Genomic DNA, 17122 nt, shown 5'->3' with positions numbered 1-17122 from the left:
TGATTTTTAAAAAATTGCATTTTTTATTTTTTTAAATTTCTATATGCCAGTTTTTTTCCTTATTTTTTTTGCCATAATTTATTTGTTAAAAAAATTATTTAATATCTGCTAAATTTATTCTCATAAAAAATTGAAGAAATCATTTTTGATAGTTGAATTAAAAAATTTAAATATTTTATGTCAAGTTGTTGGATATAGATAAAAATTGAAACTGACAGTGCAAAGAAAATGTCACTCACTTTGGGCTTCACAACAACCCGGTACTTATGATTATGAACAATCTGAAGCATATTTGAAGGTGTAAATGTGTTGATGGCAAACGTGAAGCCATCGTAAATATTATTTGGAGGTTGTATATTTTAGTCATTTTCACGACACAATATTCCCAATTCTAAATGTATCCCTCTGGGAATAACATATAAGCTGCGCGGGATACAAAATATAATTTTCATAAGCGTAACTATTATTTATATCGCTAAATTTCAAAGACAAATTTTCTTATCAAAAATCAAAGAGCTAATTTATAATTCTATAAATTTTGCTATTAAAATATTTATAAGATCAAAGACTAAATGTTTGTGCTTTTTGTTTTTATTTAAACCAAGGCTGCGGTGTTGCGCCTAGCAAAATCATAAATTCAAAATTATTCATGAACTGCTAGATAATTTGGAGACCAAAAGTCCGGCCTGTGTAAAAGTAGAGAGCAACGACACGGTTAAACTTTTAAGCTTATAAATCATTCCAACATAACTGATGAAAATATACTATTACACACTTGTGACTCTGACGCGTATAACTTATGTGACAATTACACGAGCGTTGTATTTAATTACACTCTAGTTTTACCTTTTTTTACTCTATACGTGTATAAATATAGAACTTCCATTAACTTATTCATTAACAAAGTAATGTAGAGCTTACATGAATTAATTACTGTAATTAATATTTTGCTTTCATTTCAGATAATTATCTTATTCACGCGTCATTTACAGCAGTTTCATTGAAAGAGCTGTACAACACAGCACTTTCATCCGAAGTTTGAATTAGAATAAGAAGTTGGGCGGTCACGGTTCCTGCAAACTATCAGAAAATAAAACAATTATTTTTTTTTTTATCAAAATTTTTTAATAAGGATACTTACGTCTTTTATAAACGGATATCCAAGATTTAATAATCCGCAGGGTGAAAATATTAAAGGATTTTGTAAAATCTGGATTGAAAACTGTTGAATTTCCTTTTTTAATTTAATATCTTCAGTTTGGATCTCTAGTTTATGAATTAATTCACCAGTTTTTTGGTACTATAATAGGTAATAATAATTGCTTCTAAGAATTGTTGTTTTTTTTTTAATTAAATAAAAAATAATTTTTTTAATATTTCAGAAAATAAAGAAGAAATATATGATACTGAAATTAACCATCTGTAAATCTTTTGGATTTTTATAATAATCATTATTTTATTTATTTTTTTTTTTTTTATTTATTTATTTATTTATTTTTAATGCCAAGGCATTAAGCCGAATGGCAAATTTTATATACATAGATAGTGTTCAAGTAAGTACAAAAAATTTTGAAGTAATAATAAAATATATATGACAGATTGCATTCAAAACAAAAATGTACATAATGTTATTATATACATCACGTTATTATATTATTTTCCAGCAAACTAATTTCTCACTATTCATTACTTAATAAAAAATCAAATAATTTAATTTTTAAAGTCTAAACTAAGAACGTTTACAATCTTAGGAGGCAAGAAGAAATTTTAATAAAAAATTAGGAAAACGGTTGACCCTAATGGCCATCCCTGCAACTTCCCGCTAATTCCGTTAATACCTCTGCGCTTAAAATTGCACCTACGAAATTTTTGAGCTCTTCGAGCTCAAAAATACAGTCTATGTGTTGTTTTGAGCTCTTCAAGCTCAAAAAGATACCTCTTCTATGCTTTTGAGCTCTTTGAGCTCAAAAGTCTGATAGAAGTTTCATAGAACACTATTTTTTGAATTTTTAAACCGCAATTTCTGAGTTTCAATTGGTCAAACTAGAAATTTCGGAGTAATTCCGAAAAAACACTTTTTTGGGTTTTCTTTCCTGCACGATATCTCTCGAACGAATCAACCGATTTTGACCGGATTAGCGGCAATCGACGTGGTTTTTTGATGTTAAGAGCTGATTAGTTTTAGGAGTTGATTGATAAAGCCGTTTAAAAGTTATTCAAAAAAACCACTTTTGAAAAAATTTTTTTTTACAGTTTTTTTTAGATTTTTCGAAATCAATCGGTCCGAATCAGTCCAAATTATATTCAAAATCTAAGTTTGGCTTCAAGGAAGCTTTCTAGGACCTCAAAACGTCGAGATCTGATGAAAACTCGATTTTCGAAAAACGGGGTAAAACCAATAACTTCCCGATTTTTGAAAATTTTCAATTTTCTTAGCGGGAAGTTAAAAAATTACCAGTGCAAATTTTTTAAAAATATTTTTTTTATAATTGATTTGTAACAAAAATAAAAAAAATTGTCAGATGTCTGCTGATTTCAGTATCAAAGAAGAAATGTTTACCTCAAGAATAGTTTCAGAACAAATTCTATTGACAAATATCATTTTGAAGCTATTGATAGCGACCGTAACAATACTCCCAGCTGTTTGTATTATTCTATCATTAGTTGACTGTGACTTGGTTTGAACAACAAAATATATAAATAGAAGCACATGTGTAATGTGTCCGAAACTTGCAATAAACCCTAATATCAGTTGCAATCCATATGTTTTCATAAATTCACCACTCAATATTCCTAACTCCAAATGAAGATACCTTTGAAGAATATAAAAATTAACAAAATATTATTTTTATCAATAATAATTCATAAACATGACATTTAAATTAGCAGTCTAATAATTAGAATTTAAATTATTTAAAAAAAAATGGCATTTTTTATTTTTTTTTAAATAATTTCTTCGTGCCAATTTTTTTTCTCATTTTTTTGCACTAATTTATGACATTAAATTAAGCTGTCACTTGAAAATTTTTTAATTTTTTTTAACAAACAAATTTCTTCAAAAAAATTATTTTAAAAAAAATTGCATTTTTAATTTTTTTAAATTTCTAAATGTCAATTTTTTTATAATTATTTATTACAAAAATTCTTAAAATGATCAAATATCCGCTAAATAAATTATCATCACTAATTTATTTATTGAAGAAACTCTAAAAATTATCAAATATCTGCTAAATTAATTTTCATTTAATTAACTCACAACTCACTTGATAGTTTGAATAATTTTAATGACATCTACGTTTTCAGATTTACGAATAGCCCACTTGTCTTCGCTTATCTTCTTGGAACGAGTAAAAAATAAATTATCTGAAGTTATTCGATTTTCAAAATTGTCATCCGACACAAAAGTTTTTAACACATTATTGAGACTTTCAAAACGGATTTTTATATGATTTATTGACAAGCAGAAAATTAAATCAGCCAATAAATTTATGTAGAACGGATATTGGGTTACAAATATTATAGCAACTTTGCGAATCAACGGAATATTCATTTTAAACCATGCGATTTTGTTGTAACTGAGCAGCACTGAAGTAATAATCCAACATATCGAAACGGCGAGTGAATATCTAAACGCTCGTTGGTTGTCAATAGGCTCACCAATGACGCTGGTGATTTCTTCAATTTTTATAGTTTTCAGATTAATTATATAATTTCTCTGCAATAAAACTTATTGAAATAATAAATAATTTTATGAAAATTAAATTAGCCGACATCTGAAAATTTTTATAATTTTTCTTATTCAAGAAATTATTACAAAAAAATTAAAAGAAAAAAATTCACATGTAAAAAATTTGAAAAATTATAAGTGCAATTTAACAAAAATTTTCTTTTACTCGCAATTTAATTATTGTTGATAAAAATAATAAATTGTTGAACGTTAGCTAATTTTTGAATCATAATAATTTTTATTTAATTTAAAAATACTCACGTTTCTGTGAATCCATCCCAGGATAATGTTGAAGATCATAATGACAACGTTTAAAAATGCGATGAAGTAATCAATTTTATAAGCTAACATCCAGGAATTTTCTATCCAATAATAAGTTGTTAAAATAAGACACGTAAAATAACCGACAAGTGTGAGAATAGAAAAAATTAAATTATAAATAACGCCTGATTTTTTAATTTTTAAATATTGAAGCGCTCCGTGACCAAATAGCAAATTAATTATGAAAATAGGTAATAATGCTTCTACTAAATTTTTCGGTTTCCACATTACGGGTATTTTACTGACGAGCCGACTGGTAAGTACATGTCACGAGTAATTCAAGTGTTTATCTGCAAACAATGTCTATAACTGCTCATAATTAATTTATAACGATTAACCGTATCCTTATTTAATCTTTAAATATGGGCTTTATTTAGTATATCTGAAGCTATTATCTGTTTGCTAAATAGTTAATGATACATGTAGGTCATGAAAATGCAAAGAAAGCTTCATGTATGTTAATTGTTGCGCTAGTAAAAAAAAAGAATAATTTATAACTAGTTTTAATTATTAAAGGATATCTTGTTAGAGTAATTTTATTGTTTAGTTTTAAAAAGTAAACTAAAAACTTTGGTGCTTGATATAAAGTAATTTTGATTATTATTTATTCATTTATTTATTATGTACATATACGCCAATTGGCATTACACATCTATTAATTAATATAGTATTCTTTAAATTATAGCAAAAATAATTGGTTATATCATAGTACGTAGTTATGAAGATAATTAATAATTGCTTGAATTTATATATTTATCTTTCTTAAAATTCAATAAAAATCACAATAAATATCAATATTTATGGAAAAAATATCAAGATTGAATCAATATATATGTATATAAAATATATAATATACTAAGACACTAATACGCTGAAGTATATGAATTTTGTAAAACACAAAAACTGTGATACAAATAAAAAACTATTAATTCATTCATTGATATTAAGATTAAATTATAAAAATAATTTTTCTTCACATTTGAAACTTTATAAATTTTTTTACAATACTTTGAAATCTCCAAAAAATCAAAGTTTTGTTTTATTTTGATGACGATTACCCATTAATAGGAGCCATTTGGATAGAAATAATCAGGTAAGTAGCAAGTGTTCCAAAAAACTGAAATTTTAATTAAATTGTCATTAATTTTGGTAATATTATGGATGAACAAGTTTTACTTGATTTAGAAAAAAAAAAAAATAATAATAATAATAATAATGTTACCCCTTGCAGAAATGAATGTCCAAGTTGTATAAATCCCAAGGGGTAAATCTGTAATGGATTTTGTATCATTTGTATCGAAAGCTGTTGAATCGTTTTACAAATTTCGGCATTTGCAAACTTTGATTCTAATTTATGAATTATTACTCCGGTTTTTTTCCACTAGAAGAAAAAATTTAACTTAAATCTAAAAAATAATTTAATCAAGTATGATGATTTATGAGTAATATATACCTCATTTACTGTTCTGGAGCAAATGTGATTGATGAACAATAATTTCGAACAATGTATTATAATCCAAAATGCGATAATAGAAATTCTTAAAGCCCAATCTGGGATATTCCGACCAAAAAGTGTTACATATAAGTTGTAAATCATCACAGTCATCAAAATAAACAAAGAGGCCATTAACATTATCAATTGAATCCCGAATATTCGCGTTATTTTACCGCATTGCTGTTCTAACTCCAAATGAATTTCTCTGAAATTAAATACTTATAATTTTATAATTATAAGAAAGATAAATTAAATAACTTACTTGGATAATTGAAGAATATAAACCGGCTTGTTATCATTACCTCGAATGTTTGTGACATGCGAATTATATTCAAGTTTAATAAGCTCTTCGTTAATTTTCTTGAACCTGATTTCCATATTTCGAATCAGTGAACAAAAAAGCAAATTCACCAAAAAATTAACATGGAGCGGGTGTTGAAGAGAACAAACCACAAAAAAATTCTCATACCAGTTCAAAGTTTTCATATTCCATATTATTGCAGCGAAATTAATTGTCACCGCACAGAATAACCAGTAAATGACAACTTTGGTTGCAAAATTGCATGTTTTTTTTTCGTGTAAAATTACTCCCATTCTCATGAGCTTCTTATCGATATTCAGACTTTTTATGTTAATTAAAAGTAATTTCTGTGAAAAAATATCATAATTAAATAGTTACATAACATAACTAAAGTTAAAAATAATAAATAAAATACTTACATTCCTATGGACCCAGCCAAGAATGAAATTAACAGGCATTATTAAAATATTGGCACCAACAGCTAGAAAGTATACACTTTCCGAATATTTAAACCATGCCGCATTGACAACAGCTAATATTGAATATCCCATAGATGCGCCATAAATAAAAATAACGAGAATAAAATAAAAAACTGCCTGTATAAATTTGTAACCATCCATCGTGTGCGGCATAATTTGGTGCCCAAATATCAAGTTGAAGATCAAAATCGGCATTAACGACTCGTTTAAATTATTAGGTTTGGAATTTTTACGGAACATTTTGCACAATAAAAATGTTAAACTTGACAACTTGTAAGTTCTGTAACAAGAGTGTGACTGTTTTTATATTTTACGAGTTCCAGGATATGGAAAAGCTAACATAAAAGCTAACGGTAACGATATTGATCGATAACATATAACACGTTCTATTTGCTTTCGCAAAACGGAAACGAATAGTTAGTTTAACAGCAGTAAGCTTTTATTTTTATTGTATTCATGGGTTTGATAATTTAAAAAGCAATTTACTGACTATCAGTCGGATGAATTTTAATCTGATAACAATTTGCGTCGCAAAAGATCTAAATAAATATACGCCGTACTGGTTAATCATTCATATTTAATTACTGTATTTATGTAATTACTTACTTAGTTCATTTTAATTATTGGATTCTATGGTCTATTTATTTTTTTTTATATTACTGATGATATAAAATTACGCATATTTCTTCTATTCTTATAAAGCTTTGCTTGATAAAAAGTTTATTTAATTATTACTTATTTATTCATTTATTTATTATGTACATTGCGTATATGTTTACGCTAATCGGCAGTACACATCTATTAATTAATATAGTATTCTTCAAATTGTGGCTTGAAAATTATAACAAAAATAATTGGTTATATCATGTTACTTAGTGAATATATGAAGATAATTAATAATTGCTTGAATTTATGTATTTATATTTCTTAAAATTCAATAACAATCACAATGAATATCATTATTTGTGGAAAAAATATTACGATTGAATTAATATATATGTATATAAAATATATAATATACTAAGACACTAATACGCTAAAGTATGTGTATATGATAGACTTTTAAACACAAGTGTAAATGAATTTTAAACACAAAAACCGTGATACAAATAAAAAACCATTAATTTATTCACTGATATTAAGATTAAATTATAAAAATAATTTTTCTTCACATTTGAAACTTTATAAATTTTTTTACAATACTTTCTGAAATTTCCAAAAAATCTCAGTTTTAAGATTTTATTTTGATGACGATTATCGATCAATAGGAGCCATTTGGATAGAAATAATCAGGTACGTAGCAAGTGTTCCGAAAAACTGAAATTTTAATTGAATTGTCATTAATTTTAGTAATATTTTGGATGAACAAGTTTTACTTGATTTAAAAAAAAAAAAATAATAATAATAATAAGTTACCCCTTGCAGAAATGAATGTCCAAGTTGTATAAATCCTAAGGGGTAAATTTGTAATGGATTTTGTATCATTTGTATCGAAAGCTGTTGAATCGTTTTACAAATTTCGGCATTTGCAAACTTTAGTTCTAATTGGTGAATTATCACTCCGGTTTTTTTCCACTGAAAGAAAAAATTTAACTTAAATCTAGAAAATAATTTAATTAAGTATGATGATTTATGAGTAATATATACCTCATTTACTGTTCTGGAGCAAATGTGATTGATGAACAATAATTTCGAACATTGTATTACAATCCAGCATGTGATAATACAAATTCTTAAAGCCCAATCTGGGACATCACGAGCAAGAAGTGTTACATATAAATTATAAGTCATCGTAGTCAATAAAAAAAACAAAGAAGCCATTGACGTTATTAATTGCAGCCCGAATACTCGCGTTATTTTACCGCATAGCTGTTCTAACTCCAAATGAATTTCTCTGAAAGTAAATACTTATAATTTTATAATTATATAAAAGATAAATTAAATAATTTACTTGGATAATTGAAGAATATAAACCGGCTTGTTATCATCAACTCGAATGTTTGTGACATGCAAATAGTATTCAAGTTTGATAAGCTCTTCGTTAATTTTCTTGAACCTTATTTCCATATTTCGGATCAGTGAACAAAAAAGCAAATCCACCAAAAAATTAACATGGAGCGGGTTTTGAAGAGAATAAACCGTTAAAAAATTTTGATGCCAGCTCATAGCTTTCATAGTCCATAGCATTGCAACGGTATTAATTGTCACAGAACAGACTAACCAGTAAATGACAACTTTGGTTGCAAAATTGCATGTTTTTTTTTCGTGTAAAATTACTCCCATTCTCACGAGCTTCTTATCGACATTCAGACTTCTTATATTAATTAAAAGTAATTCCTGTGAAAAAATATCACAATTAGATAATTGCATAACATATATCAAGTGAAAATAATTAATAAAAAATACTTACATTCCTATAGACCCAGCCAAGAATTAAATTAACAGGCATTATTAAAATATTAGTACCAAGAGCTGCAAAGTATACACTTTCCGAATATTTAAACCATTCCGCAGTGACAATAGCTATTGTTGAATATCCCATAGATACGCCATAAATAATAATTACGAGAATAAAATAAAAAACTGTCTGTATGAATTTGCAACCATCCATCGTGTACCGCATAATTTGGTGCCCAAATATCAAGTTGAAGATCAAAATCGGCATCAACGACTCGTTTAAATTATTAGATTTGTAATTTTTATGGAACATTTTGCACAATAAAAATGTTAAACTTGACAACTTGTAAGTTCTATGACAAGAGTGTGACTGTTTTTATATTTTACGAGTTCCAGCATATGGAAAAGCTAACATAAAAGTTAACGGTAACGATATTGATCGATAACATATAACACGTTCTATTTGCTTTCGCAAAACGGAAACGAATAGTTAGTTTAACAGCAGTAAGCTTTTATTTTTATTGTATTCATGGGTTTGATAATTTAAAAAGCAATTTACTGACTATCAGTCGGATGAATTTTAATCTGATAACAATTTGCGTCGCAAAAGATCTAAATAAATATACGCCGTACCCGTTAATTATTCATATTTAATTACTGAATTAATGTAATTACTTACTTAGTTTGTTTTAATTATCGGATTGTACCGTCTATTTATTTTTTTTATATTATTGGTATAAAATTACGCATATTTCTTCTATTCTTATAAAGCTTTTATCTATTTCATCTACTGAGGAGACATTTGGATCAAAATTACCAGGTAAGTTGTTATCGTTCCAACAAACTTTAAACATAGGTTTAAAAAAACATGATTAATATAAATGATACTGAATTTAACAGATATTTTTTAGGTTTTTATAACAATTAAATTATAATGAAAAAAATTTAGCAAAAAAATTCAACATGTAGAAATAAAAAAAAAATTACAAGTGAAAATTTTTTAAAATAATTTTTTCCTAATAATTGATGTGTTGTAAAAATTTAAAGAGTTGTCAGATGTCTGTTAATTTCAGTATCATTTAACCCGTAGTGGTCATTATGGGTCTAGATGACCCGAGGCAATTTTTGAGTTGCTCTTGATTCGAAGATATCATTCAGAATGATATCTGAGGTACTATCTATTATTTATTTATTTATTTATTTATCTATTAGAATAAACGCCAATCGGCAATGTTCATAAACTATTTAGTACTTGAGACTATTATAAAAATGATTTAATGGCCAGTGAATGTGTAACAATAAATTATTGAAATTATTAGGATTATGTATAAGTTCTAGTTGGTTAATACTATACAGAAAAAAGTAAACTGTAATAAATAACAGTCGATTTATAATAAGTAATGATCAACTGCTAAAAATTACCATTTCAAACAGTTAAGTCGTGATTTTACTATTCACTTTATAATATTTACAATTTACTCTTTATATGGAAGAAAATACTATTTCAAACAGTAATATTCGTTATGTAAATATCTAAAATGTTAAAGTATAATAATTAAGAACTCAGACTTTGATATTTATCATTTCGTACCTAAAAAATGATCTTATGATATGTAAAAAGTATAAATCAAAGTTGGTAAATTTCTAATACAAGCAACGTCAATATTTACAAAGTAAAATGGTAAATTTTAAACGCAACGCTAATAATCAAACTATAATTTATTGACTTGCTTAGACTGGTAAAATGTATATTTTAAAAGTATAATTTTTACTGTTTCAAATGTTAAATTCTCCCAGAGTGAGACCCCCTTCTCTTTCATCTGAGTTCCCCTTCTCTTCATAATATGGACTATATGTATAATGAAATGGCAATTTTTACTGTTTGAAACTGTAATTTTTTAAGATGAAAGAGTCGTTATTTACTATAGTGACAGCTTCTAATCACTTATTTTGGATATTATTTTTGGATATACCTATCATAAGACTTATCAGAGCTTGTAACAACATAGTCCAACAATGTAGTGAACTTGACTTGCTTGACTTCTCATCGCCTATTTCTGCCAATATACTGGCATCTATTATTGTAAGAACTAGACAAACAGATAACCGTACTCCAGCATCTTCATCTTCAGCTTCTTTTGCTCACTAATTTCACCAAATTACCAGATACCAAGTCCTTGTAAATATTGTATAATGAAAATATAAATATTAACTACCCTAACACTATTTTGAAGCTATATTATGAATTATATATTGTTAAAAATGAATTTAAGAACTATTTGTTACAATTACATATAACTATTATATGCCTAATTAGGATTAATTATTGTTGAGTGAATATTACAGTTTACTTTTTTCCGTGTAATTCCTTGACTTACGAGGTGAAACTTGATACTGAGTCTATGAAGAAATCAATGTCTGAGCTATATTTATTGACTAGGTTCGATATTCTGTTTTTAGGTCCATGATAGACATAGTTTTTTGATGTTTTCGTGTTACTTAATAGTCTAGTAGATCTTAAGCCTGATCTAGGCTATTATTGAAGATTTTTTGAGATTCATGGAAACGATTTCAATTGCACAAATCAATATACTTTTGAAAAGCTCGACATGACACCACTTTTTTGTCAAAGTATGCAAGATCCGTAGTAGAACCCCGGAGGTCAATTTCATTTATCTTAAAAAATGAAGTTTTTAGTAAAAAAAGACAAATTTTTCGAAATTTTACTTTCTTGCATTTTTTTTTATAATTAAACAATTAAAAAAAAATTAATAAACGATTGAGTTCTTCAACGGAAGTGTTAAGAATTACTCTCATGTACGGCTTGAGTGAAAATATTGAAAAGAACGCAAGTAGCAACAATTTTTTCCGTGTATGGGGTCAACTAGACCCAGTATGACCACTACGTTATTTAAAAATTTTTTTTTAAATAACATACTTACACTTAGAACAAAAGAATAACCGAGTTCTATAAGCCCACATGGTGAAATAATTAAAGGATTCTGAGTCATTTGCAGTGAAAATTGTTGGATAGTCCGGCATAATTCAATATTTTCAGATTGTACTTCTAATTTGTGTATTATTTGGCCAGTCCGCTTCCACTTGTAATATAAAAAAGTGAAATTTTAATCATAATAAAAAAGTTAGTTCAATCAAAACAAAGAAGATACTACCTCGCCGATTGTTTCAGAACAAAAATGATTGACGAAAAGAAAGTTCAAACAATGGCTTATGATAGAAATAATGTAAATTAGTATTTTTAATCCGTCACCACTAGTTTCAGCATCTTGCATTGTTAAGTATATACTGTAAAAAGTGATAGTAACTAATGCTGATAATAAAAGCATTGTTAAGACGATTTGAAACCCAAATATTTGTGTAGTTTTACCGCATAATTTAGTCAATTCTAAATGAACTTCTCTGAAAAATAATATATTTATTTAATTTCAGACAGTCCTGAAAAAATTAATAGTTAAAATTGATATTTTTGACAATTTACCGGAAAATTTGAAGAAGATGATTCAAATAACTCGAAGTATCTTGAAAAGAATTAGCACGATTGTTACTTATTCGTCTTTTGTCGTAAAAAAAGTCGTTTACAATCGCCAATTTATTGTCTTGAATTTCAAATTTGGCAATCGCTTGATTGACCACTCGAAATCTGAGCGCCATGTGTCGTATAGACAACCCGAAAGTCAAATTGAATAAATAACTAATATACAATGGAAGATGTGTGATATTAATCGCAGTAATCTTCTTAAAAGCATCTTCCGTACCAAAAAGCCATAAAGAAGTCGTCACATTAATTATCAATAAGTTTGTAACCCACGCAATTGTTACGATCAGACAAAAATTGAAAGCTTCCTGAGTGTCAATTTTAATACCTAGTTCCTCAAGTCGCTTGTCAAGTCTTCGGTTTTTCATATCAACAATTCGTGCTTTCTGTAATAAAAGAAAACAAAATTTAAAAAAAATTTGGAAAATCCAAAAGTGCACGACTCATAAGATGGACGGTGTGGCTTAATGTATATAGAATAATTGAAAGGGAAATTTAGTATAGACTGGGTAGCTCAAATGGTAGAGTAGCCGACATGTCTTCGGAAGGTTCGGGGTTCGAATCCCAGTCCGAGCTATATAATAGTTTTTTCTCGCATATTCTATAAACTCACATTAAGAAGATCCTTTCCTAATTCCTTTCTCAATTCTTTCCTACCAATTATTCTATTACGTGAATGTGAAACGCTTCACATAATAATTACCGTAACTCCTATTCTTTCCCGCTTCACAGCATTATTTAATTTGTACTGTATTTTACAAAGTAAAATATGTGAAAAAAATATCTAACAGCTGAAATAGGATGATAGCGCGCACGTGCCTCTAGTGGGATAAATGTACTCAATATATATAGATATACAGACCTACAATTCTTTCAAAGAATTTTTCAAAAAAAAATTTGACTCAATCAATGGATTTTTTCGCAAGTTACAGTGTTTTCAGGGTTTCATACATGACGGACAGGAAAATTTTTTAAACTATTTTGATGTTTTTTTCGTTTCTATTGCGCTTAATAAATTTTTGAAAAGTATGGAATTAATCTTCATTAAATTTTTTTGACGATAGTATGCAAAATATCTTGATTCCGTGAACTAACAAGTGTATAATAATAAAAATAGTTGCCGAAATGAGGCGAAAAAAATTTTTCGATCGTAAAGCACTCGCTGATACTTCGCATCATGAGTTGAGCAATAAAAATTAATAAATGAGGAGCTGATTTTCAAAAGGGTATCTTTTCGTATTTTAAAAGAGCAGTTTTTTTAACTTTTAAATATTAATTACTTCGAGAATTATAAAGATTTCTAAATGAAAATCGAATTGTAGCTTCATAACCGATAGCACTTTCTAGCTAAATTAAAAAAGTTCAATAAAAATATTTATAATTGAAGATGACCAGTTGTTTGTCTCGATTAATCAAAAATGAAAAGATACCCTTTTGAAACTCAACTCCTCAAATGTAAACTAAAGAATTAACTCACTTTTTTGAGAATCCAACCGAGAATGAAGATGATACTTATTATAATGAGCATCATACCAACTACCCCCAAGTACTTGTATACGTCTTGGAACCAAGAAGCTAAGTATAAGTATGAAATCGAAAAATATAAGCCAACCACATAAATAAACGAAATAAATGATAAATAAATGAATGTTTGCAGAAAATTGAGACTATCTACACGATAGTGGATCAATTGATGACCTAAAATCCAGTTGACTATCAAAATCGGCAGCAATGACTTGGTCAAGTTTTCGGGTTTGTAATTTATTCCGAACATTTTATAAAAACATCACCGATCACACTAGTGGTCAAAATATGACTGCTTGATTTTAATCATTGCACAATATTTTATTGTACTCTTAACTCATTACATTTATAACCTAATACATTAGCGAAACGATTATTAGCGATAAAATATTTCCGTAATTCACTTAGACGTAAATCGATAAGTCTGAATAGAAAGGATAATTTGCGCAGTTACAGTCCCAGCAAACTGAAAATAAATTATATTTTTATAATTAATGACTTTTGCATATATTTTAGTGTTTATAAAAATACTTACGTCTCTTAAAAAATAATACCCGAGATCGAATAATCCGCAGGGAGAAAACTTGAGCGGGTTTTGGAGTATTTGAATTGAAAATTGTTTAATTTCTTCTTGAAATTCTTTGTTTTTAGAGTCGAACTCTAATGTGTGAATTATTTCGCCGGTTTTTTTCCACTTAAATAAAATTATTATTTAGAAACATGTTAAATAATTTAAAAAATAGACAAATAATTACCTCGAGTATGCATTCAGCGCAATTATAATTAATGACAAATATTCTTAAACTGAAAACTATGACCCAAAGAAGTAAGCTAGATACTATAACGGATTTGTCGAAATTGGGATTTTGAGGACTCATTATTATTATTATGTAAGTAATCAAAATTAAGGAAGAAATGTTTATAAATGCTGTAATCATCGATAAAACTATCGGTATTCCATAAATTTTTGTTATTTCACGACACAGAATTCCTAATTCTAGGTGAATGCGCCTAAAAAAATAAATTTTTATTAATATAAAGCAAATAATTATTAGGTAGATTTCTTTAGAAATATATCTGTTGTAGTCGGTCTCATGTCGTAATTTTAAGAAAATTTTATCATAATATGTTTCCTTTCATCGAGTAATGTCGAAAAATGGTATTGGCTCAAAAATTTATGTATGTATTTATGTATAACGCGCCATGTCAGCAGGATTGCGCCCACAGTTCTCATCCGATCTTTATGAAATTTTGTGAGCTTATTCTGTGGATCAATACTAAGATCAAGTTCGAAGATGAGCAAAATCGGTCTGTTAATTTACGAGTTGTGAGTGTTCGAAATTTTTTTTTATTTTTAAAAAATTTGGAATTTCGTATATTTTATGGAAATAATTTTCCAGATGTAAAAGATAGATGAAATCTATTAAATTTATCTCAAACTTCATTTAATTACTTTTAATTTAAGCTATTATTCGTCTAGTTTTGATGATTTTTTAATTAATTCCGCGATTTTAAAAATTTGAAAAAATATTTCAATTAACGTTAAAATCTATGAAATTTATTTTAACAGCCGATCTCTTCTTTTTCTCGCGTCGCACTCACTGCAAGAAACAGTACTATCCTTGTTGCACTATTACGTAGCAGGACGTTTTTTTTCAAAATTCTTCTTTGTCTAGGAGAGAAATATAAAGCTGCAATCGTAGAGACCAACTGTTAATTTAAAGTTCACATGATAATCTTCAATTTAAGCTATTCGTCGACTTTTGATACTTTTTTCAATTTATTTCGTAGTTGGGAAAACTAAAAAAAAATCAAGAATAAATTAATTTTTAGTTTTTATCATCAAATGACTTTTATCTGTTACAAATCCTATTTTTTAGGTAGATGTCTTTAAATATATATTTGTTGCAGTCAATCTCATATCGTTATTTGCAAAAAATAAATTTTAGAACATTATTGCCTTTTAATAATGTGTTTTTTTCAATATTCAAACAATAAATCTACTTATCTATGTCGGGTGTAGCCGAATGGCGCTTTTATTATTTAAATTATGTTGAGACTTACTTAACATCATGAAGAATTTTCATAAAATCTTTCTCGAAATTAATCCTTCTCGATACAGCCCACTTGTAATCAGTATTTTTCTTATGCTTTGAATCATTGTCTTGTAATTGAAAAATATCAAGCAAAACTTTATTCAAACTCTTGAACCGTATTTTCATATGCTTTACAAACAGACAAAAAATAGCATTAATCAAAATGTTTACATGGTGGCCATGTTGAAGAATAATTGAGCGCATAGTTTTCTCTGATAGATCATCACTTTTTTCGGTTGATACGATATGAGAAATATCCAAAAATAATAAAAAAATTATCCAAATGAAGACAATCATGATGATGATGTAAAATTCTTTTTCCGCATTTACTGGAACTCCCAATTTTTTTAGTGTTTTATCGACTTTAATTACTCGCAAATTAATCTTCATACTTTTCTATTTAAAAATAATAAAAATTTATCAATTAAATTATTTTAAATAACATATTAAAAAATAAAATATTTACTTACGTCTTTGTGAGTCCAGCCGGCAATAACATTAATAATCATAGCCAAAATCATTATACCTGTGTTGACATAATAAATACCTTTGGGAGAAGTCGATAAAAATCGATCCGTCCAATTTAAAAACACATACATGAAAAACATGAAGAAGACTATAGTCGTAGTAATTGAAAATATTAAAGAATAATATAATTTAGATTTATCTAAGTGAGGGTATTGGAATATTCCGTGACAAAATATCGCATTTACAAGAAAAATCGGCAACATTGCCTCTATGACATTCGCTGGTTTCCACATTGTAAACTTAAATAGTTGTTGAAAGTGACTGGACGATTAATTTATATCAACCCTTGCAATGCTATCAGTTATCATTTATCATATTAAAAAATGAATTTTTCTAGGTCACATTTTTATATAAAGGTCATTGGCTATCAACACTCGATTGTTGAAGATAAATACACAATGATGTGCAAAGTTATACGATGTCTTTTCTATTAATTATTTATTTAATTATATGATAATACTAATTACAATCATGCTAAAGATAGAAATTGCTGATAAAGTGAACGAGGATCGATAATATGTGTTAACTTTATATTTATAAATATTCAGAGGGAAATCGATAAGTTTTAACCAACAGAATAACTCGAATTGTCACTGAAGGAAAAAACTGCAACAAATATAGAATATTTTTATTAATAAAAATTTAAATTGTTCATAAATACTTGCATCTCTTCAAGATAAAAAAATTACTTCAACAGT

The 17122-nt window shown here is 27.2% G+C and overlaps 4 protein-coding genes across 4 annotated transcripts; all 4 read right to left on the bottom strand.

Annotated features, from left to right (window-relative positions):
• Positions 1-621: 621 nt before the first annotated feature.
• Positions 622-3694, bottom strand: LOC123260800. The gene is made up of 4 exons (XM_044722150.1): positions 3264-3694; positions 2561-2813; positions 1142-1300; positions 622-1080 (listed from the first exon to the last, which is right to left on the bottom strand). Exons 1-4 carry the CDS (start codon positions 3548-3550, stop codon positions 976-978), a joined length of 804 nt encoding a protein of 267 aa, XP_044578085.1. The 5' UTR covers positions 3551-3694; the 3' UTR covers positions 622-975.
• A 1359-nt stretch (positions 3695-5053) lies between these two features.
• On the bottom strand, positions 5054-6184 carry LOC123260799. Its single transcript, XM_044722149.1, has 4 exons — positions 5806-6184; positions 5502-5748; positions 5271-5429; positions 5054-5165 (listed from the first exon to the last, which is right to left on the bottom strand). Exons 1-4 carry the CDS (start codon positions 6141-6143, stop codon positions 5103-5105), a joined length of 807 nt encoding a protein of 268 aa, XP_044578084.1. The 5' UTR covers positions 6144-6184; the 3' UTR covers positions 5054-5102.
• Positions 6185-7498: 1314 nt separating this feature from the next.
• Positions 7499-9343, bottom strand: LOC123260783. The gene is made up of 5 exons (XM_044722123.1): positions 8734-9343; positions 8275-8660; positions 7971-8217; positions 7740-7898; positions 7499-7640 (listed from the first exon to the last, which is right to left on the bottom strand). Exons 1-5 carry the CDS (start codon positions 9031-9033, stop codon positions 7578-7580), a joined length of 1155 nt encoding a protein of 384 aa, XP_044578058.1. The 5' UTR covers positions 9034-9343; the 3' UTR covers positions 7499-7577.
• Positions 9344-12211: 2868 nt separating this feature from the next.
• On the bottom strand, positions 12212-16692 carry LOC123260782 (putative gustatory receptor 28b). The gene is made up of 6 exons (XM_044722121.1): positions 16367-16692; positions 15865-16292; positions 14556-14811; positions 14336-14494; positions 13754-14266; positions 12212-12662 (listed from the first exon to the last, which is right to left on the bottom strand). The coding sequence occupies exons 1-5, from the start codon at positions 16655-16657 to the stop codon at positions 14201-14203; spliced, it is 1200 nt and encodes a 399-aa protein (XP_044578056.1). The 5' UTR covers positions 16658-16692; the 3' UTR covers positions 12212-12662; positions 13754-14200.
• Between the last annotated feature and the right edge of the window lie 430 nt (positions 16693-17122).

The sequence above is a fragment of the Cotesia glomerata genome, linkage group LG3 (assembly GCF_020080835.1).
Source record: "Cotesia glomerata isolate CgM1 linkage group LG3, MPM_Cglom_v2.3, whole genome shotgun sequence".
Taxonomy (NCBI): Eukaryota; Metazoa; Arthropoda; class Insecta; order Hymenoptera; family Braconidae; genus Cotesia; species Cotesia glomerata.
This window is presented reverse-complemented; position numbering and strand designations above follow the sequence as displayed.

Excerpts from the sequence above, each read along its gene's own strand:
- LOC123260800 (XM_044722150.1), bottom strand. The coding sequence starts at position 3,550 with ATGAATATTCCGTTGATTCGCAAAGTTGCTATAATATTTGTAACCCAA. Across the intron at positions 2,814-3,263 it reads AAAATTATTCAAACTATCAA|GTATCTTCATTTGGAGTTAG; the intron begins GTGAGTTGTGAG and ends TATTCTTCAAAG. Across the intron at positions 1,301-2,560 it reads GTTCTGAAACTATTCTTGAG|TACCAAAAAACTGGTGAATT; the intron begins GTAAACATTTCT and ends TACCTATTATAG.
- LOC123260799 (XM_044722149.1), bottom strand. The coding sequence starts at position 6,143 with ATGAGAATGGGAGTAATTTTACACGAAAAAAAAACATGCAATTTTGCA. Across the intron at positions 5,749-5,805 it reads TATATTCTTCAATTATCCAA|AGAAATTCATTTGGAGTTAG; the intron begins GTAAGTTATTTA and ends ATTTAATTTCAG. Across the intron at positions 5,166-5,270 it reads GACATTCATTTCTGCAAGGG|TTTTTTGGAACACTTGCTAC; the intron begins GTAACATTATTA and ends TTAAAATTTCAG.
- LOC123260783 (XM_044722123.1), bottom strand. The coding sequence starts at position 9,033 with ATGTTCCATAAAAATTACAAATCTAATAATTTAAACGAGTCGTTGATG. Across the intron at positions 8,661-8,733 it reads TTGGCTGGGTCTATAGGAAT|GAATTACTTTTAATTAATAT; the intron begins GTAAGTATTTTT and ends ATTTTTTCACAG. Across the intron at positions 7,899-7,970 it reads GCTCCAGAACAGTAAATGAG|TGGAAAAAAACCGGAGTGAT; the intron begins GTATATATTACT and ends TTTTTCTTTCAG.
- LOC123260782 (XM_044722121.1), bottom strand. The coding sequence starts at position 16,657 with ATGTGGAAACCAGCGAATGTCATAGAGGCAATGTTGCCGATTTTTCTT. Across the intron at positions 16,293-16,366 it reads CCGGCTGGACTCACAAAGAC|AAAAGTATGAAGATTAATTT; the intron begins GTAAGTAAATAT and ends ATTTTTAAATAG. Across the intron at positions 14,495-14,555 it reads GCGCTGAATGCATACTCGAG|TGGAAAAAAACCGGCGAAAT; the intron begins GTAATTATTTGT and ends ATTTTATTTAAG.